Raw genomic sequence first — 22,730 nt, 5'->3', positions numbered from 1 at the left:
ACATATGTTACGAACAAAATGACTCATTAATTATTTTTATTGTATCCCTTCTACAATCTCTTCCCTCCTAACTCCAGCCAGGATCCAGCATCTCTACCTCTGCTCAGTATTACAGACCTGGTTCCAGACCTGCAGCATATTTTCTTCTGGATGTCCAACTCCATCGAGCTGCTTTACTTCATCCAGCAGAGGGTTCCAGACTACATTCAGTGCATTGAGGATCTGGATGCACGAGGTAGCGTTATGCAGTTTATGCAGTTAGCAGGCACTGAGAACCAACACAAGGGTGCATTGATAGTGGCACGGGGGGTGCATTATGAAAATCAAGTGTAGAGTCTTGTTTAAGTCCGAAAGTGAGCATTGATTCACTGCAATTCCCGTGAATGGAGTGTGCAATATCCAGGATCTAATATTCTGTGGACGGAACAAGATGTTTTAGAGTGAACGATGTGCGAGAGGAAATAGTTTGCTGGGTGGAAGTAATGTGTTAATAGATGCTGAACCATGTTTTATTGTGAGAAGGGATGGTTTGGAAATATTTCCGAAGAGATTTTGATTGGCTTTTTATAAAGTCCATCATTTTATTTAAGGTTGGGATGAATATTTTCGAGCTGCGAGCAGGCAGGCAGCCCAGTGCAGCTGTAATGTAAAACAGACAGGTTTAAATTCAATTAAATTAAAAGGGAGAATCAGAGATTGAGGAAGGCAACAAGCAGCAAACTTTTCTCTCTTTCCAAATGGGTTTGGACGTGTTTCCTAAACATCATGGGTAGATTTTCTTTTTACTCTTGGGCATAAACAATTCCTGGGTAGAGCACATAGCGGGAAACCAGCTGGAGAGCATCACACACTTGAAACAGTGATATACAAGTCTGCTGTTTAATATTCATGGTAGAAATTTCTATAAAGGGTTACGAACAATGATGGTTCATCCACCTTGTCCCACACAATTGTGATAACTTGTGTATCACAATATGTACACTCTCCGCCCCACCCAAAAGGCATGTGTTAATTATACTGTATGGAAAAATATCAGGGGTAACACTCTACTCTTCAGTAATGTTTCTCACAAATGCAACACCTTATGAACTCCTTAATTGTCCAGGCCATCTCTGGGATTTTCCTCCGGCCCTCTCCCGCTCAGCCACCATGACTTTAGCGAAGTTACGGAAGCAGAGCAGGAGAAACCATGAGGACATTTCCGGCGCATGTTCCGAATTCTGTCACACAAACATATGATTCCGCTTTGTCCCTTTTATTTGTATTATTATGCACCAAAAAAAATGTCACATTTAATCAACTTTGGTATCATTCAGTACGCTCAGTAACTTGATCCGTTTCAGTAGCCCAGGTGCAGCACAAATGTTTTGAAGAAAGTTTTGTCGCATGCCGGATCTCATTAACATTTCCCATTTCGGATGTTTAGCAAAACTAAGAAGCAAAATGCATTCATAACGACAAAAGCAACTTGCATTTATATAGCGCCTTTAACGTCGTAAAACATCCCAACTTGGTGCTTCATAGGACTGTAATTGGACAAAAATTGATAGTGAGCCAAAGAAGGCAGATGGCCAAAAGCTTGGTCAAAGAGGAGAATCAAACATAGTGCAAGACACACAATAAGTAGCAGTCAATTTTTCTCTGCTTCACTCCACCCCCACCAAATTCAACACTGGGAAGCTTGCTGTCCACAGTAAGTACAGACATGCAGCATATAATCTTAGCAGGACACTTGGCTAAGACATCAGCCAATGGGTTCAGTACAAATGAACATGTGGTACACTGGATACTAATTATTTAAGTGAAGAAATTATTTGTGACAGGTTTTAGACAAAGCCCCTTTAAGTATCACAGATTAGCAAGAGCTTGCCATCTGCACATCCTTGCCACTGATTATCACTATGTAGAATCTGCATTTAGGAACAACAAGTATCACAAAGAAAGCACTCGAACCTCAGACCGCCCACTACTCTGCAAGTTTTCCCAGGTTGCTATTGAACACTATCACTGAGAAATTCGTCAGGGCTTCTGCCGTTCTGCCACCATAACTTCAGTGTAAACCCTATTTATACGCGAAAATACAGTCTCCGCCAAAGTCCTGTGAGCAACCCGAGAAAATAAAATCATTGGGGCATTTTCTTCTCCCGATATGCTCCGGCCAGACTTGCAACAACAAGAAGTCTGCAATCCGGTCCTGGTAAAACAACACGATGGATAGAGTGAGTTCTGGAGCGCAGAGGATTGTGGGTATTGTAGCCACCATTATCGGCGATTACTGCAAGGAGTGATGTGTCGGGCGACCAATGGCACGAGAGTGAGGGTGGCGTGGTTGGAGGCGGGAGGTCCTGTGTTGAAACCTCCTGGAATACAGTCCAATCAGTGTTGGCAACCCTACTACACATGCGCGCTTAAAAGCATTTGTGGCACTCCTTTTACAGCTGCCAATGTAAACTTGTTCTGCTGTAATTTCACCTTCCTGCCAGTGGTGGCACTACGGTGTTTCCACTGGGGGAAGGGTGTAATTATGCGACAGGTTTAATAGTTTCCATTACAAACATGGACATAGGAATTTACAAAGGGAAGAGTTGACGTTAAGCGCACACAGAGACAAGATTTTTAACCTGTTACTAGTCAATCTCCCATGGCGTTGCGCAGAGAATATGGTCTCTTTTTGCCTGTCTCTTTTGTTTTCATGTTGCTATTTCTCTCTTGGACACTCTTCCTCTTATTTCTTTATCTTTCCCTCTCTCCTTCTCTTGCTCTTTCATTTTCTCTCTCTTGCTTTCCCTCTCACTGTCACTCTCTAGAACACGAAACAATGGCTACACCAGGAGTGTAATCAGGACACTTTAGTAAGTTTTTTCTCTCTCTCACACACACAGCCACAACACTCAATATATGAATTTTACCTCAGTAAAGCTCTTTCAGTTTGCCTTTTAGGTTTTCTTCGAATAATTTTGAAAAACTTTTGAGCAAAAACTGCTAGAAGCTATATAAATAAAATTCCTCAGTATAGCTGAATGAATGCATCCTGGGAATTAGGTCCGTGTGCGTGCTTAAACTGCACAATTCAAATTCAGCTCACTGCTCAGGGCAAAAATATCAACTCCAAGCCTAGGCTTTTGGGAGTGTCTGAGCCCTTCAAATAAAAACTTTGATAGAGTAAATAAGGAGAAACTGTTTCCAGTGGCAGGAGGGTCGGTAACCAGAGGACACAGATTTAAGGTGATCGTCACAAGAACCAGAGGGGACATAAGGGGGAAAAGAATTACGCAGCGAGTTGTTATGATCTAGAATGCACTGCCTGAAAGGGCGGTGGAAGTAGATTCAATCGTAACTTTCAAAAAGGAATTGGATATATACTTGAAAAGGAAAAATTTGCAGGGCTATGGGGAAAGAGCAGAGATTAATTGGATAGTTCTTTCAACGAATTGGCACAGGCAAATGGCCTCCTTCTGTGCTGTATGATTCTAAACTGTTAAGAGACACAAAAGACAATTATGGATAAATTTAAACATGTTATTGAGAATTACCTAATTTATAGATTTTTAAATTTTTTTTAGTTAAACCTTTATTTTGGATATTAGAAATTTCAGTTACTGAAGGAATAAATGTCAAGTGAAGAAAAAGTTTCAGGAAGTATTTTGAAAGTATTGTGAGAACCCAGTGGCCATATTGCACAGTCAGAGTGACAAGTTTATATACATGTTTTCTGTTTTAAATGTGGACGTAGGATTTTATAAAGGCAAAAGTTGACACAAAGGGGGGAATTTTAACATGAAAAAACAGGTGGGTTGGAGGCGGGGGGTGGGTGGAGTTACACTTTAAAAAATCTAAAACCCGCCTCCAACCTGCCCACTTTCACCTTTTACTCAGGTGGAAAGGGGGGCAGGCAGCCAACCCACTGCCAGGAGGCGGGTTGGCATTTTAAATGTGATAATGAGGCCCTGAAGCCTCTGATTTAACCCGCTGTGCAGGTTTTACTGCAGGCGGCTGGGGATCCCAGGGCTCAGGAGTCCCGGTCGTTGCAGCGAGGCACGCACAGCCTCGGGGAGCAATTCCTGTGGGCCGGGAAGAGCAGCGGTGCTTCCTCCCAGCTCGCCTCTCCCCAGGGCCGGGGATCGGACACCCCTCCAGAGGATCGGAACTCATCCCGGGGTCAGGGATCAATCTCGCCCCCCCTCCCCCACCCCCCCCACCCCTGGGCTTGGAACCCCCCGGACACCGCACCTACCTGGTCCCGCGGCATCCTGGTCAGTGTTTCCCGCCTGACTAAAAGCCAGCCTGTTTGACAGGGGAACCCGCCCATTACGTCACACACACGCTGTGGAGTTAAAGCTGCACAGCGTGCGGGGAAACCCTTTCCCGGGGTCTACCAGTCCCCCCCCAAAATGACAAAATCCAGCCCACAGTGTGTGACAAAAACATGACAACATAAAGTCAAGTGGTACAAGGAGGAAGTGCATGCAGATATATTATAGATTGATTTGAATCCCTACCATTGGTTTCACTTACTCATTGAGTCATCTTTTCTTTGTGCTATTTAGGAATGAGAGTACAGTAAAATCCAATAGATGTTGATGACAGAAGGCTGAGCAGAACCATGGTTGTCCAGAATGATGACTATGGTTCTGTTCAGTAACTGTTACTGATGGAAAATTGTAGATTACTTTTGTAAAATATTTTTTCCCTTGGAACGGAACAGGAATATTTACATTTAGCTGGGTGGATTGGTCATAATTACAGTCCCGCAGATTGCAGACTATTAACACAAGCAGATTGCGTGACTGAGAGAAATGGGAAGCAAGCCCTCCCCGATACGATCAACTCCTATTTGGCAAAGCAAACTTTGCATTTTTATACTGCACATTGAATAAAAGCTTTTTGCATTAAAAACATGATATTAAAGATATACTTCACAATTCAAGGCATAGCTTTAAAGGTAAAATTACGAAAATGTAAAAATCTGCTTTTGCAAACTCTGACTAAAGCAACAAAGAATGTGACATTAAGTAGTGATACATCCGTTCTTAGGGATGTTAGGGTTCTTGAGTTTACCATAGAGCTAATTAGCTAGTCGGTGAATGGAGATGTAGTTCTTTCAAATTCAGAGTCAGTTAAAATATTCAGTAAAGTGCGAGAACTTAGAGAGGGTGTACAGGTCTAGAGTTAAGTGGAGAAATAAGTGCTACAAATGAATACCGACAAGTAACATCTCCCACTTACTTGAACTATTTTACTCAATCTCAGAAAAGCATCATTATGACATTTGTATTTCACACATCTTCTATTCTTATAGGGAGATTACTCAATAAGTGGCATTTATGGGCAGTTTTGTGAATGGAAATACATTGAGAGTGAGGTTCTTCTACACGTAAGAGCTAAGCTGAGACAGAAGCATAGGCTTCTGCATAAGAGATGAAAGATGAGACAGGGCTTCAAGCGAACTGACTTTTAATCGATTCTGCTTAAACAATACTTCAGCTTTTAACTTCCAACCATGTGATGTTGTTTGGCATTTCAAAAATGCCTGCTCTCGCCTGTGTTTGTGTTACAAAAACATTATTAAAAAAACTTGAATAATTCAAAGTATTTTGTAAACCGTGGAAGTATTTTCCCAGCATTGCAGATCTGTGATGCCATCCAATCAGGATCTCATTTAAATAATCAGCATTCTTCACACATACGTTATAATTTAAGGTCAGTTTTATATTTAGTAAAGCTGATTGATGGACATTTTGGTTGATAGTTTACTGAAAGCATCTATGTTAGAAGAAGGTAACCGTGTTAGTTTTCTAAAAGGAGTTTCTAGCCTGCCGTTCCTGGAAACTGTTCATTTGCCAAGACGAGCAGCAATAAAGAATGCTCACGTTCACCATAGAGACCGAAACCATGGAAACATTTTCTTCCTTGAGATTGTTTTAACTGTGGGAACTCTTTGGCTTTCCCTGTAAAGTTGAGGAAACAGTCTTTGGAAAGTGTCTTGTGTCCAGATTTCTGCAATTATGCCTTACAGCGGGACGTGTTGCAATTGGGACAGAATTGCAGCGAGAAAATACTAGAGCCGACGAACTTTACTTTTGAAATACAGACACTGTTATTGTGTAGACAAACATGGCAACTAATTCATGCACAGCCAGGCCCCACAAACAGCAAATGACCAGTTCATCTGTAGGCACGGATACTGGAAACCGCAGTGCACTGGCGGAAGTGCCAAAAAATAACCTGGAGGACAGAATTATGTCATTTTAGTTTCATTTACATGCATCTTTCCACAAACCGGTGGGTGCTTCCTGCAGTCATTAAAATTGTGATCACAAAATTGGATGGATGAAAATAGGCAGAGATACAACATTATGGATCAGAAATTCTAGGCTGTAGTCTTTATGAGACACTCACATCTGACTTCATAAGTACCAAACCGCTTGTAACATTAGAAGTGAGTTACAGGCTGTAACACAATTGGAGATTCTCAATACTGAATTAACAGCTGAAGCTTCACTTTCACAATTTTACGGTATAAGTATCCTTCAATCAACGCATGGGTTGTTCCATTTTAGCTCCTTCCCCTCGCTCATTTTATAGGTTTGCCTCCTCCGTTGCTTCCTTATGTCATTTAATTCAAGAGGGAGTGTAGGTGACCAGTGTCACAGTATAAAATTCCACTAAGAGTTGTGGGAGAGTCCCATGGTCAGATTTTCCTTTCCCTCAGGATCCACTAAGCGCCTTTCCGTATAATCAGGCTATATATAGAAAGGTCAGAGGAGAAGTGAAAAAGAAAATAAGAGGGGCAAAGAGAGGGTATGAGACTAGAATGGCAGCCAACATAAAAGGTAATCCAAAAGTCTTCTATAGGCATAGAAATAGTAAAAGGGTAGTAAGAGGAGGGGTGGGGCCAATTAGGGACCAAAACAGAGACCTATGCATGGAGGCAGAGGGTATGGCTGAGATACTAAATGAGTACTTTGCATCTGTCTTCACCAAGGAAGAGGATGCTGCCATAGACATAGTGAAGGAGGAGGTAGTGGAGACACTTGATAGTATAACAATTGATAAAGAAGAGGTAATAGAAAGGCTGGCTGTACTTAAAGTAGATAAATTACCAGGAGCAGATGGGATGCATCCTAGGATGCTGAGGGAATTGAGGGCGGAAATCGCGAAGGTACTGGCCATAATATTCCAATCTTCCATAGATACGGAGGTGGCGCCAGAGGACTGGAGAATTGCAAATGTTACACCATTGTTCAAAAAGGGTGTAAAGATAAACCCAGCAACTACAGGACAGTCAGTTTAACCTCGGTAGTGGGGAAGCTTTTAGAAACAGTAATCGGGGACAAAATTAACAGTCACTTGGATAGGTGTGGATTAATTAAGGAAAGCCAGCACGGATTTGTTAAAGGCAAATCGTATTTAACCAACTTGATCGAGTTTTTTGATGAGGTAACAGAGAGGGTTGATGAGGATAATGCAGTTGACGTAGTGTACATGGATTTCCAAAAGGCGTTCGACAAAGTGCCACATAATGGGCTCGCCAGAAAAGTTGAAGCCCATGGAATAAAAGGGACAGTGGCAGCATGGATACGGAATTGGCTAAGTGGCAGGAAACCGAGAGTAGTGGTGAATGGTTGTTTTTCGGATTGGAGGTACGTATACAGTGGGGTTCCCCAGGGGTCGGTTTTCTTGATATATATTAATGACTTGGACGTGGGTGTACAGGGCACAATTTCAAAATTTGCAGATGACACAAAACTTGGAAGTATAGTGAACAGTGAGGAGGAGAGTGATAGACTTCAGGAAGACATAAACAGGCTGGTGAAATGGGCGGACACGTGGCAGATGAAATTTAACGCAGAAAAGTGTGACGTGACACATTTTGGTAGAAAGAATGAGGAGAGGACATATAAACTAAATGGTACAATCCTAAAGGGGGTGCACGAACAGAGAGACCTTGGGGCATATGTGCACAAATCGTTGAAGGTGGCAGAACAGGTTGAGAAATCAGTTAAAAAGGCATACGGGATCCTGGGCTTCGTAAATCAAGGTATAGAGTGCAAAAGTGTGGAGATTATGATGAACCTGTATTAAAACACTGGTTCAGCCCCAACTGGAGTACTGTGTCCAATTCTGGGCACCACACTTTAGGAAGGATGTAAAGACCTTGGAGAAGGTGCAGAAAAGATTTACGAGAATGATTCCAGGAATGAGGGACTTCAGTTACGTTGATAGACTGGAGAAGCTGGGGTTGTTCTCCTTGGAGCAGCGAAGATTGAGAGGAGATTTGATAGAGGTGTTCAAAATCATGGGTCTGGACAGAGTAGATAGAGAGAAACTGTTCCCATTGGCAGAAGGGTTGAGAACCAGAGAACACAGATTTAAGGTGTTTGGCAAAAGAACCAAAGACGACGTAAGAAAAAACTTTTTTACTCAGCGAGTGATTAAGACCTGGGATGCACTGCCTGAAAGGGTGTTGGAAGCAAACTCAGTCTTATCTTTCAAAAGGGAATTGGATAAGTATCTGAAGGAAAGAAATTTGCAGGGCTACAGGGAAAGGGCAGGGGAGTGGGACTAGCTGAGAGTCAGCACAGGCTTGACGGGCTGAATAGCCTTCTTCCGTGCTGTAACCATTCTATGATTCTATGATTTTAATTTAGCTGAGATCAGGAACTGGTATGGGAATCAGATGGTAGAACTTTATTGGGCTGAATGCGTAATACTTTCTGTTGGAGAATTTCCTCCATGGTTACCATTGCAATAAAGGGTTGTTAGTCCGGTGACAATAACTCCTCTCATGATTCACCACGAGTGGGTTTTATAATCCTAATCTAGAGCCGTCTTTTGTCTCCATTAGTCCTATCACCATCTCGTCTCGTTTTGAATACCTCTTAATGTCTCTTTTTTGTTCTCTCCCAGCCTGGCCTCTTAATCCATTTCATTTCCTGTGCTTCTTTAGTCTTGACAAAGGGGTTTTCACCCGAAACGTTGACTCTATTTTCTCTCCACGGATGTTGCCTGGCCTGCTGAGTTTTTCCAGCATTTTCTGTTGTTATTTCAGATTTCCAGCATCTGCAGTATTTTGCTATCGTACGTTTATAATAACAAGCTTTATTACATTGACTAATTACAGTATTAGATTTTCGAAAACTGTTCTACAGTGTTATAAAATGACATGCAAATAATACAAATAAAAACAGAAAATGCTGGAGATACTCAGCAGGTCAGGCAGCAACTGTGAAGAGAGAAACAGAGTTAACATTTCAGGTCGACCTGAAACGTTAACTCTGCTTCTCTCTTCACAGATGCTGCCTGACCTGCTGAGTATCTCCAGCATTTTCTGTTTTTATTTCAGATTTCCAGCATCTGCAGTATTTTCTTTTTGCATGCAAATAATACAACTTGGTTCCCAGGCCTGGAGTGATCACTTTCGGCTCTAGGCTGCCTGTATGTCTGTGGGCTTCTGAATCATCCCAAGAGTGCTCTGACCCCTAAGAGAACAACACATCCCATGTTTCCAAAGCGTGGAGTGACCAATTCCAGCCCTCCAGGCCATTCACCAGGCTGCGTGACTCCTGACCACCCCAAGAATGCACTAACTTGGGGAGAAACCGGTTCTATTCTTGTATTATAATACAACCTTGGCCTATGCCTACATAATATGTGGTTGCATGTTTAGCTGAGGCTGCATGTTTAGGTGTTTACCCCACTTATAGGCCGGAATTTTGCTGGCGTTTGGAGGCGGGTCCGCTGTCAAAATCACAAAGTATCCCGCTGTAAACCCGCCTCCTTGTCGGTTGCCCAGGTGTCAGGTCTGTCATCCCTGAACAGACTCGACACCAAGCGGCGGGTCAGTCAATTGAGATACTTAAAAGCTTGTTAAAAGGTAGTTAAGCACCATTTTCCCACATACTTACCATTTTACCAGGTTTTTAACGCGGTTCCCGGAGAGTGACTATCACGTCAGGTAAGTATGTCAGGTTCTCAATGACTCTCCATTGCTGTGAATAGGTGAAGGCTGCAAAAGTGCTATAAAACCTACCATTTCACAGCTGTTCACTTCTAAATCTTAGAAGCTGGAGCCTTCATGATTTGGAACCCACTTTTGAGCTTTATGCAGTTTGGAAGTGTTTGGAGAAACTCTCTATCCACTGTCACCTCCTTGGAGCAAGCTCTCTCACCATTGACAGATCACTTCTGTCATCTCAACTTCAGCTGCCATCTATTCCAGCAGCATCGGTGCCCTTGAAAAAATCTCACCTTGGTCCTCAGAATCCCACCACGATCAGCCCCAACACCAACATCACCAGGCACACCAGCACAACCAACAACAACACCAACCTTCTCCGCAATCACCTGATGCTGCACAGGACAGAGGGCATCAGCACCCGAGCACATTGCTGCCCAGGACGCCAGGATGGCCTCACCATGGCCAGATTTACTTCACTTGATGCTGTACACCCTGGCTGCCACATGATGTGCCAGGTTGGCATCACCCCACACCAGCACCATAAAGCATCCCTACAATGCCCAAGCCATTCCTTTCACACTCATCACCATTGCGGGGGGTACCGTTATGTCTTACCATTCACTGCAACTCACTAAGCTACTTCCAAAGGTGCATAAAAATCTGTCCAAGAATGCAAAGTGTTGAAAATAAAGATTTCAGTGTTTGACAGCACATTACCAGAAACTTCACATGAACATTGGCTAAACCTCCCAAGTGCCTACCTTTGTGTGTTGTTAGTTGGTATGCTTGCAGTAGGATGAGGGTGAGTATGAGGGGTGGCTAGTGAGATGGGAAAGTGATAATGTAGATAGAGAGGGATGGGTGGAGGTGCAAGGTAAGTTGGTGTGAGTAAGGATGTGCAGGAGTAGGGTAGGGAGGGCAGAGTGATGGGGATGTGATGAGAGGCACAGCAGGATGAGGTTGTGTGGTTTGGCATTAACGTTTCGTGATCTACTGAGATAATTGAAAGGTTTGCGTCACTGCAGCCTGGTCCTCCTGACGACTTCCCTGCTTGTGCCCTCCTGTGCAATGTGCAACCAGGCTGCGTTGGTCTCCTGGGGAGGTCTCTTCCGCCCATTGGAAGGGAAGAGAACCTCCCTGTGTGCTGTGACTCCCTCCATAAACATATGAATTCTAGAGATCAGAGATAATAAGGCATAGATAAGGAAAGTAATGGACAATCCAAGTATATAACTTGGAGAAAGGGGTGTTTGCAGCACCTCAATGCTGTAGAACACTGACAGCACAACTGTCAAAATGAATGTGGACATGGTCCCTTTGAGGAAACCGGTTGATGACGTGTCATCAAATTACGTCATCAGACCTGCTTCCTTTTAGAAACATAGAAATATAGAAGATAGGTGCAGGAGTAGGCCATTCGGCCCCTCGAGCCTGTTCCGCCATTTAATGAGATCATGGCTGATCATCCAAATTCAGTACCCTGTCCCTGCTGTCTCCCCATATCCCTTAGTCCCTTTAGCCTTAAGAAATATATCTAACTCCTTCTTGAATATTTTAATGATCCTTCTGCCGGGAACCTCGCAGGGCGGGTTTAAGGAGCCCAATCAATGGAAAATTCTTCTCACAGAGCGGGATGGAGCTGGGAGCGGGGTCGCAACCCACCACCTACCTCAGCCGCACTGAGCCTGCCTCGTTAGGCGAAATCGCGGCCATAATCTTTTCGGCCTTTGCCTCTGCTCTACAAGCTTTGTTTATAATACAGTAAGTGCATAGGCCAATCTTTATCTTTTACGGTGGTATTTGGTGCCTTGGCAACTAGTCTCTTATCAGGGTATGAGCCTTTTTCTCGACCTGGGTGTTTATCACTCTGTGTCCTTGCGTTTCCAAATTGTCTGTTACTCATACATAGAGACAAAATTCAAGTACCCCTTTCTCCAAGTTATATACTTGGATTGTCCATTACTTTCCTTATCTATGCCTTATTATCTCTGATCTCTAGAATTCATGACAGCCTTTAATAACAGGCCTGCCATTCGCAATGCCTTTTTGTAGCAAACCTTTGTTACTTGTTAACTTCTGCTAAAATTGTCTTATTTCTACTCTAGTAATTGGGTAATTGTGGTCTTGTGTCCTCCTTGTTGTTATTATTGTTCTTTACTTCATTGATTATATAATTATTGTCGTTAATTCTGTAGCTTTAAACTGTACACAATGATCTGTAAAAATCAATTACGAGTGTAGTTTAAAAAAAAATTAGTCCTCGCTAGAAGATGTACTGTAGCATTTTATTTTGAAATCTTGCTTATAAGGAACATGCAAAAAGACCAGGCATGGAATTGTCCCATCAATAATAACATTTTAGTGCATTAAGTGCTAATTCTAAAATCGTTATTTTGACATTACAATTACTTTTCCCATTTTTACTGCCAAGTCACATTTTGGACTGTTGATTACAGGCATTACACCTTACAGTTGCATAGTAAATCACCAGTTAAAGTAATAAATAAGGGTTGGATTGGATTAAAATAAGTCTACTTATTTCAACATGTTTTGAACATGAAAATGCATGCAATTAAAGAACATTTGAAGTTGGGTTTAAGTGCCTTCCCGATGTGAAAGATGCTTAATCATAAATCTGCTACGTGTATCTTTAAATATTTAGAAATGCTGTAATTTATGGAACTATTGAAATTCATCATCATTAGCTATAATGCAATCATAGAGAGGTTTTAGGATTTGTATGCAATGTATGATTTTACCAAAGTAGCCATTAAATTATGATCTGTACCTAAAGGAATTATGTGGATATTACATAATTGCACCGAATCCAGCAACTGTGATTAATTATTTGGTATTAAGCAAGTAATCTTGTATGTGAAAACATTAAACAAATGAGCACTCAGGATAAACACACAGCACTTTGCCAGAAAGAGAAAATTCCAAGAGATTGCCTTATAACACAGGAGTATACAGGACTGGAAAAGACAATTTAATTCCATCTAGTCAACTCCAGAGTTCAAGAACAAAATAAACAGAGAAAGAGAGAGAGCGAGCTACACACTGACAGACAGAGAGAGCTACAGGATAACTGAGAGCTGCATACCAACCAAAAGACAGAGAGCTGCACACTGACCAAGAGAAAGAGTCACAAATTGACTGACCGAGAGAGAGCTTACACACTGATTGCCAGAGAGCGACATCCTGACTGAGCTAAATGCTGACTGAAAAAAAAATAAAGAACTCATATTTGTATCTATCGTGTCTTTGGACGTCCCATAGTGCTTCACACCAATAAATAACTTTTGGCGTGCGCTCACTACAGGGGAAAAAAGGACTTGCTTCCCAACTACACCCCTGGGTGCCATTGTATCACCCCACTGCATCGAGTTATGTTGCAGCATTGGTGGAGGCCTGGCAGGAGGCTGCTTGGCTGCCTTTTAGGCATTGACACACTGTCTGGCATGGAAACAACTTTAGAGGGGAAATGGGGAGAAAATAAGCAAATTGCGTTAACAAATGAGTTACAAAAGTAGTGAATTCATTTACAAGAAAGGAAAGGAAAGGAACAGCTTGCATTTATATATTGCCTTTCACATTTTTAGGAATTGTTTCTTGGTCCATGATTTTCCATCCATTAGTGTCAGCGTACAGAAACTTGACAGCAAAGCACCCACGATTTTACAAGGAAAGCTTTTGAGCCCTGTAGGAGGATAGAGAAAAACCATGAACTGATCGCGCGTCTCAGAGAATTGAATTATGAGGAAAGACTGAAGAAACTTGGGTGCTTCAACCTTGAAAGGAGGTGGTTGACAGGGGAGCTTATCGAGGTATATAAAATAGTAAAACGTATAGAAAAGTTAAATCTCAAATACAACTTGAAAGTAAGCCTTGACAGTAGGATAAATTGGTGAAAGGCAAATTTAGGACTGATGTCCAGAGGTTCTTCAGTAAAGCGTGAATAACACATGGAATGTGTGGTTGTGGAGTCATTTAAGAAACAATTGGATGCTGTGGTGGGGATTAAATTTTTCTCGTTAGATGGTTGCTAAGGCAAAAATTACTTTCCTCATCTGTATTTATCTTGTCTATGAAACAATTTTTTACACCAACTGAGCAAAGGAATTTTAAATTGGAAAATACTCTTTCCTAGAGTTTGATTGGCATATTCTATATTGGCCTGCAAACTGAATTTATATATAAAGAACTGATTATTAAAATTTGTAGCTTTTGGAAATAGGGACTTGCGGACATTAAATGGGTGTGATTTTTAGTCATTAATCTTAAAAAAAAAAGAATGACATACCACGTCACTTTTTAAAATGAAAACAATCAGAAATGTGCCGACCTTTTCAATAAAGGCTTTGCGGAAGTGGAAATATAGGCAGGGAGGAAGGGATCTTTCCTGATCTACTTTTCCTATTTCCTGTTAGATAAAGTGGAAAACTTAAAAATGGTCTTATAAATGTGTTATTTGGAAAAACGAAGTAGATGCTTTAAATACATGTGTGGTCACGAATGTACAGTCCTTTCACAGCCTAATAACAATATGGTGCACAAATCAGAGCCAGAGGTTAAGGGAGCATAATATAATATAATCAAGATGATAAGTTGGTGCATTTTTATTTACTTGTTCAGTTATAACTGATGTTTTCAATTCCTGCTGGTATATGTTCAACATCTATTCATTGTTGGGAGGGTTATCAGGACTATTAGTCGTGTCCTTGGCTGATGACATTCACACAGCAGCCCTGTTAATCTTTGCAACACATATTGGTGACTTTTAGGTTCTAATTTCAACACAGCACTTTAGCCACAGAATACACCTTCATAAGAACATAAGAAATAGGAGCAGGAGTCGGCCATTTGGCCCTTCGAGCTTGCTCCACCATTCATCAAGATCATGGCTGACCACCTACCTCAACTCCACCTCCCTGCACAATCCCCATATCCTTTAATTCCCTTCGTTCCCAAAAATGTATCGACCTCTGTCTTGAATATACTCAACAACTCCACATATCCCAATATCCACAGCTCTCTGGAGTAGAGAATTCCAAAGATTCACAACCCTTTGAGTGAAGAAATTTCTCCTCCTCTCAGTCCTAAATGGCCGACCCCTTATTCTGTGACTGTGACCTCGTGTTCTAGATGCCCCAGCCAGGGGAAATATTTTCCCAGCATTAACCCTGTAAAGTCCCTTAAGAATTTTATGGGGGAAAATTTCGGTTGCTTTGCACCTCCCATTAGAACGGGGCGGAAAGCACCTAGCGTCCGGGTGTGGCGCCACTAATGCCTCCCATGAAATTCAGCGGGAGATTAGTGGCCCCGGTAGCCAGAAGCGCCCCGTGGCGCTGCGCCTCTGGCGATGACATCAGCGCTGTGCGCAGCGCCCGAGCCGCAAAATTAGCTCGTGCCCCTGACCTACCACCGGACGCTACGTCTAACAGGGTCAGGGTGGCGATTTGCAGCTGGGGCGGTGGTATTTAAAGGGCAGGTGCCGGGCGGCCATTTTTTTTGGGCCGCCTGCCAGCACCTGCCCCCTCTGGCCTCCTCTTGCGGGGTGCCGGCCGCGATCAGTCAGCCCGGCACTCCTCTTGACTGCCGGGCTGTTTTGCTGGCACCCCGCTCCCCAGTGGTTTAGCAGGGCCCCAGTGCACGCTGCGCTAGACCCCGCCCCTTTAATCAGGGGAGGGTGGCCTGTGGTACCACGGTGCTACGTGCCAACGCACGTGGCGCTGCTGCACATAGCACTACGATATTCAATGGGAGCTTCCAGTAGCGCCCCAGCGAAGTTAGTGCCCCAAAGGGGACACGACTCACTTTTCCCCCTATATGTTTCAATGAGATCATCTCTCATTCTTCTAAACTCTAAGGAATATAGGCCTAGTCTACTCAAGCTCTCCTCATAGGGCAATCCCCTCATCCCAGGAACCAGTCTAGTGAACCTTTGCTGCGCTCCCTCTGAGGCAAGTATGTCTTTCCTCAGGTAAGGAGACCAAAATTGTACACAGTACTCCAGGCGTGGCCTCACCAATGCCCTGTATAATTGTAGTAAGACTTCTTGGGGGAAAAATTCGGTTGCTTTGCGCCTCGTTAGCGCCCTCGGGCGCAAAGCAACTAGCGCCCGAGCGCGGCGCCGCCAGCACCTCCTGCAAAATTCAGCGGGAGGTTAGCGGTGGCGGTGACGTCATCGCCGTGTGCAGCGCCCCACTCGTGCCCCGGCCGCAATCTTCGGTAGCGCCCCCTGACTTACTGCCGGATGCTACGTCCAACGGGGTCAGGGGGGGCCTACCTGTGGCCGGGGCGGCGCTAATTAAAGGCAAGGTGCCGGGCGGCCACTTTTGTTGCTGGCCGCCTGCCAGCACCTGCCTCCGTTGCCATCCCCAGCCACCTGAGAAGCCCCCCCATGGAGTGCCGGCTGCGCTCCCTGAGCCCAGCACTTCTCTTGAGTGCCGGGCTCTTTTGCAGGCACTCCGATCCCCAGTGGCCCAGCTGGGCCCCGGTCGCGCTGCGCTAGGCCCCTCCCCTTTAAGAGGATGATATTGACTCGCAGAGCCCCAAGAGGGACGCGAGGCGCTTCCAGTAGTGCCCCTCCTCCCTCTTGGAGCGCTACCTGGGAAAATCGTCCACAGGGGTGCTCGAATTTTTTGGGGTGCTAAAAGTAGCGCCCTGGCTAAGTTAGCACCCCGAAGGGGGCGTGACTCAATTTTTCCCCCCTTTACTCTTATACTCTAATCCATTTGCAACAAAAGCTAAAATACCATTTGCTTTCCTAATTGCTTACTGTACCCGCATGTTAACTTCCTGTGATTCATGTACAAGCACACCCAGGTCCCTCTGAATGCAAACATTTCCCAGTCTCTCACTATTCAAAAAATATTCTGCTTTTTGTTTTTTCTACTAAAGTGGATAACTTCCCCACATTGTAATCCGTTTGCCATGTTCTTCCCCACTCAGTCAACCTGTCTGTATCTCTCTGCGGCCTCTTTGCATCCTCCTCACAGCGTACTCTCCCACCTAACTTTGTATCATTAGCAAACTTGGATACGTTACACTCAGTCCCTTCATCTAAGTCATTAATATAGATTGTAAAGAGCTGAGGCCCAAGCACTGATCCTTGCGGTACCCCACTAGTTACAGCCTGCCAACCTGAAAAAGTCCCGTTTATTCCTACTCTCTGTTTTCTGTCCATTAACCAATCCTCAATCCATCCATGTTAATATATTACCCCCAATCCCATGAGTCCTAATTTTGTGTAATAACTTTTTGTGTGGCACCTTATTGAATGCTTTTTGAAAATCCAAATACACTACATTCACTGGTTCCCCTTTATCCATCCTACTAGTTACATCTTCAAAAAACTCTCAGATTTTTCAAACACAATTTCCCTTTCATAAAACCGTGTTCACTCTGCCTAATCATATTGTGATTTTCTAAGTGCCCTGTTACCACATCCCTAATAATAGATTCTAGCATTTTACTATCATCTGAAACAAGTCCTGATGGACTTCTTAGTGGGCAATATTTCTCTTTTAATAAAAAAAAAATGGAGCAAAACAGTGACAGGATCGGAAAAGTCAACATGGATTTACAAAAGGTAAATCGTGCTTGACTAATCTACTGGAATTTTTTGAGGATGTAACTGGTAAAATAGATAAGGGAGAACCAGTGGATGTGGTGTATTTGGACTTTCAGAAGGCTTTCGATAAGGTACCGCATAAGAGATTAGCGTGTAAAGTTAAGGCACATGGGATTGGGGGCAAGGTATTGACTTGGATAGAGAACTGGTTGGCAGACAGAAAGCAAAGAGTTGGAATAAACGGGTCTTTTTCCGAGTGGCAGGCAGTGACTAGTGGGATACTGCAGCGATCGGTCCTTGGACCCCAGCTATTCACAATATATATTAATGATCTAGACAAGGGAGCTAGATGTAATATCTCCAAATTTGCAGACGACACAAAGCTGGGTGGGCGTGTGTGCTGTGAGGAGGATGCCGAGAAACTCCAGGATGATTTGGACAGGTTGGGTGATTGGGCAGAAGCATGGCAGATGCAATATAACGTGGATAAATGTGAGGTTATCCACTTTGGTGTCAAAAACAGGAAGGCAGATTATTATCTGAATGGCAATAGATTGGGAGAAGGGGTAGTGCAACGAGACCTGGGTGTCCTTGTGCACCAGTCGCTGAAGGTAAGCATGCAGGTGCAGAAGGCGGTTAAGAAGGCAAATGGTATGTTGGCCTTCGTAGCGAGAGGGTTTGAGTACAGGAACAAGGATGTCTTGCTCCAGTTGTACAGGGCCTTGGTGAGACCACACCTTGAGTATTGTGTGCAGTTTTGGTCGCCTTATCTGAGGAAGGATGTTCTTGCCATGGAGAGAGTTCAGTGACGATTCACCAGGCTGATACCTGGGATGGCAGGAATGACGTATGAGGAGAGATTGGGTCGATTGGGCTTGTACTCGCTGGAGTTTAGAAGAATGAGAGGGGATCTCATTGAAACTTATAAAATTCTGACAGGACTGGACAGACTAGATGCAGGAAGGATGTTCCCGATGGTCGGGGAGTCCAAAACCAGGGGTCACAGTCTAAGGATAAGGGGTAGGCCATTTAGGACAGAAATGAGGAGGAATTTCTTCACCCAGAGAGTGGTGAATCTGTGGAACTCTACCACAGAAGGCAGTAGAGGCCAATTCATTAAATATATTCAAGAAGGAGTTGGATATATTTCTTAAGGCTAAAGGGATCAAGGGGTATGGGGAGAAAGCAGGGACCGGGTACTGAATTTGGATGATCAGCCATGATCGCATTGAATGGCGGAGCAGGCTCGAGGGGCCGAATGGCCTACTCCTGCTCCTATCTTCTATGTTTCTATGATCACTATATTTCACTTTAATTAATAACATGTTAACTAAATCACAGGAATGTGGGGCCTTGAAACTTGTTGTTTCAGTAGCAAGCCATTAACTATGGAGAAAAATCAAATATTCTCCAGTTTTTCATTAAGGAGGATTTCACCCAGACTGATGAGGTGAGCAATTGGACTTCTGCCTGAAATGGGCACCTGGCTATTTAAATGGCGAGCTGCAGACACCGATCGGGCATCCTGATGTCACCAATTTGGATTGACTGTGACACCGACAGCGGTCCTTAGGCGGGTCCTAGGTGGGTGCGGGGCGGGGGTGCGGTGGGGTGAGGGGAGGCAACCTGGCTGGGGACGAGCATGAGCCATTAACTCCTTGTAATAGTGCTGTGAACCAGGAGCACGCCTGCTCCTCCTGGCTTCACATCCCAGTAAGGAAAAAAGAAAATTGAGTTTTCTAAATCTGGCCTAATCATTTCACCTATAATTGGATGCTCTTGGGATACGTTGCATTAGGTCATTAGCAATGCTAATAACAATTTCATTTTAACTGGATACTGAATATATTGCCAATAACCTTTTTTCACTATTGCTAATGGACTGTTATTCACTGTGCCCATGTTTCATCTTTCCTGATCTAAGGACTACCTTAGTTATTCACATTGAAATCTATTATTCAGCTCATCAGCTTGACCTGCCCAGATCTCTTTTGATCATCAATCTCTCACACTGTAGTCACACAGCTTGGTATGATTGGCAAATGTTGTACTTTTACTAGAAGTATTCTTGCTCTATACTGTGTTTGACTAGTATAAACATCAGAGAACACAGAAAAGACATCTGTGGAACTGTGCTAGTCCCTGTCTGCTCTACCATGCTATCTCCATTCACCAGCTCCTTCTGATTTGTATTACCAAACAGTTTTCAATCCAGCTAACTATCTTGCTATTGCTTTTGTGAGCTTTAATCATCTCTAAAAGTCTCATAGGCATACTATCAAATGGCTATCAAACAGCCAAGTAAATTATATCCTCTGCTGAGCTATCTCCCACTTAAAAAAAAAAAAATCACTTGCATTTATATAGCACCTTTCACATCCTCGGGATGTTCCAAAGTGCTTCACAGCCAATCAGCTAGTTTAATTACCTCCTCACAGAATTTCTTTAGGTTCTTGGGGCATGACCTATATCTTCCATGATTATATAGACTGGTCCTTGCAGCTTTTATGCTCTTTAGGTAAACACTGACTGTTGTGCCCTGATCAAAGGGGGGCAGCAAGCTTAAATTATATCCAGCTTCAGGGCCTGAAATTGGTAGGGAGCTGAGAGTCGTAAGTTCCATGAGCGTATATTGAAGTTATTTCTCTGAAGTTTCAGGTATTGTAATATTTCTGTTTATAACCCCTAGAATTTGAAAGATTCAAAATTTATTGATGCATTGTACCATGGAGTTGTTGGATGTAGGTTTGTTCCTGCAATTCTCCCTCACACTGAGTTCCTGGTCTGTTTGTCGAGGAGAGTATAAACAGAGTCCAGTGTTTTTCCAGAGGAAAAGGGAAGCTGGGAAGTGAGTCATATGCCTCAAGGTCCTGCTCATCAGAATCAGCTCAGGGTCAGTTTGAAGGGATAATTACTAGTCCTAGCACCTTTAGGGCTACCCCAGATCAGGTGTATTCCCCAGACGTTCACTTTCAACTAAAGTTAGAGGTAGCCGAATCCTAAAGACTCTTAATTGAGCCTAAAGGTCTGGACCATCTCCCCCTAAAGGAAAGGAACAACCTGAAGATGTTACTGTCCTCCAGATAGCACTTTTAATAAGTTTAGCTAGACTGTAACGTTCCGGATATTATGAGGGTCCGGAAAACTCCCCCAGAATTCTGCAACTCCTCACCAAAGAACGTACAGAGATTGAGTTTGCGAGTTTGATACAGAAGTATTATGTGAGACAATTCTAAAAATATATAGATTTATTAAAGAACTGACATGTAATTATAGTAGGTGTTTCAATCGCAACATTAACAGTTCCAAAAAGAGAAAGCTTTTACAAACTTATTATCTGAGATCCTTATTCTCAAATCTTAACTTTGCTACAGTTTTACAGTTCTTAGTCTTATTCAGGATAGCCACCAAAATCAAATACAGTACAGTACCTTGATTCAAGATTCAAGATTCTTTATTTGCCATATGTAACTAGTACAATGGAATTCTTACTCCCCAATCACTCCCACAATAAAGCTGTGGGAGCTCACAGAGACACATCAGCTATTTTTACAGCGCCGTGTTCAGAAAGTCAATTCTTTGGCATCCAGTGCAGTGGGAGCACGATGTCCCTCAGCCGCTCCGTCCTCCCCACTGTTGCCGGCTCGGCTCCACGTGCGGTGGCCTGCTTCTCCCGCTCACCCTCTGGCCACCATTCCCGGCTCCCCTCCTCCCAGTCGGACTGCGAGTCGTCGAGTCTGCTGCTGCGTCCCGATGTGCTGCGCTCCTCCGCCCGACTCGCCGAACACATCCTCCGGTCGCTGCGGCCTCCACCTCACCGTCGCCGGCTCCACGGTCCGACGGCCCAGGCCTGCTTCTCCCGCTTCCAGTCCAGCCTCTGGCCGCCATGCTCAGCTCCCCTCCTCCCGGTCGGAATCCCTTCCCGCTGAGGAGCGGCCGGCCGACATGCCCTAGCGGGTCGACGTGGCTGCTGCTGCTTGCCGCGCTGTGCTGCCTCCGCCCGACTCGCCGAACACCTCGCTCCGGTTGTGGGAACGAGCGGTGAGAGCGGGCCGCCCAAAGCAGGGAGAGCGCGCTAGCACCGGACCGTCTCGGGCGCCATCTTGGAATGTAGCAAAGTGTGACCCAAGGTACAAAGAGTTGTAGACTTACAGGGCCGCCTTTGAAGCCTGAGAATCGCTTTGCCCCTTTACAGCGAGACTATTATCCCATTTAAAAGTTCAATATTTATACCCTTTTTCAGTGGTATTTCCTTTGAAGTTTTCTGCTGATGTAAGCTAATTAGCTCTAATAATTTTTCTGCTGACCCCTGCTATTCTTACAGTCACCTCAGCTGGTAGCAATGCAGAATTATGTCTCTACCCCAGGTGTCCCAAGCCCACCATAAAAAATGGTATAACAGCAGGTGCGTCTATTTGATGTCATTTTTACCAAGGCCTTCTGTTTGTGTCTTTTTACGAATTGTAAATTAGAACACCTCAACCAGGGTGATCTATGCAATTCTTAGTCACCTCAGCTGGTTGTAACACAGAATCGTGTCTCTCCTCCATAGGTGTTCCAAGTTCAACACAAAAATGGTGTGACAGCAGGTGTTTCTTTTACTTGATGTCATTTTTATGAAGACTTATGTTTCTTAATTTTATGTGTTTCTTTATGAAGTGTAATTTAGAACACCTTAACAAGGATGTACCATTGTCTTCTTTCCAAAGATTCAGACTGTCAGGAGCCTCCAACCTCCTGTTTCAATAAGGTTATTGATTCAGTGTCAACAACTTATCTTATCTCAATAGCCAGAAAGCAGTAACAGTTTTTCATAGCCAGGTTTCTAGATTTCCAGACCTAGTTTGTCATGTTTTAATAAGGCCAGAATTCTTTCATAGAATGGTGTCTTTTTCTGAATAGGTTATATGGCTTATTCCTTCACAAGTTCAAGTCCAACTAATAAGAGCACAAAATCTAGGCTGGCACTTCAGTGTAGTGCTAAGGGAAGGCTGCATTGTCAGAGGTGCATGCCATCTTTCAGAGGTGATATTGAACCAAGGTTACACAGAGGGAGCTCCTGCAGTGTCCTGGCTAACATTCATCCCTCAACCAACACTACCAAGAGGGATTAATTGGCCATTCATCTCATTGCTGTTTGTGGGAGCTTGCTGTGTACAAATTAGCTCCTATGTTTGCCTACATAACAATAGT

General features: G+C 43.7%; 1 protein-coding gene across 3 annotated transcripts in view; it reads left to right on the top strand.

Moving 5' to 3' along the window:
* radil (Ras association and DIL domains) overlaps window positions 1–22,730 on the top strand; it is a 122,045-nt gene that overhangs the window by 43,200 nt on the left and 56,115 nt on the right. For all 3 annotated transcript variants that reach the window (XM_086000304.1, XM_086000302.1, XM_086000303.1), the window contains one exon: window positions 78–235. In XM_086000304.1, the coding sequence (XP_085856430.1) occupies window positions 78–235 (158 nt within the window). The remainder of the gene's footprint in view (window positions 1–77; window positions 236–22,730) is intronic.

This window comes from Somniosus microcephalus, chromosome 11 (assembly GCF_052327205.1).
Source record: "Somniosus microcephalus isolate GS21.2 chromosome 11, FLI_Smic_1.0, whole genome shotgun sequence".
Classification (NCBI taxonomy): domain Eukaryota; kingdom Metazoa; phylum Chordata; class Chondrichthyes; order Squaliformes; family Somniosidae; genus Somniosus; species Somniosus microcephalus.
This window is presented reverse-complemented; position numbering and strand designations above follow the sequence as displayed.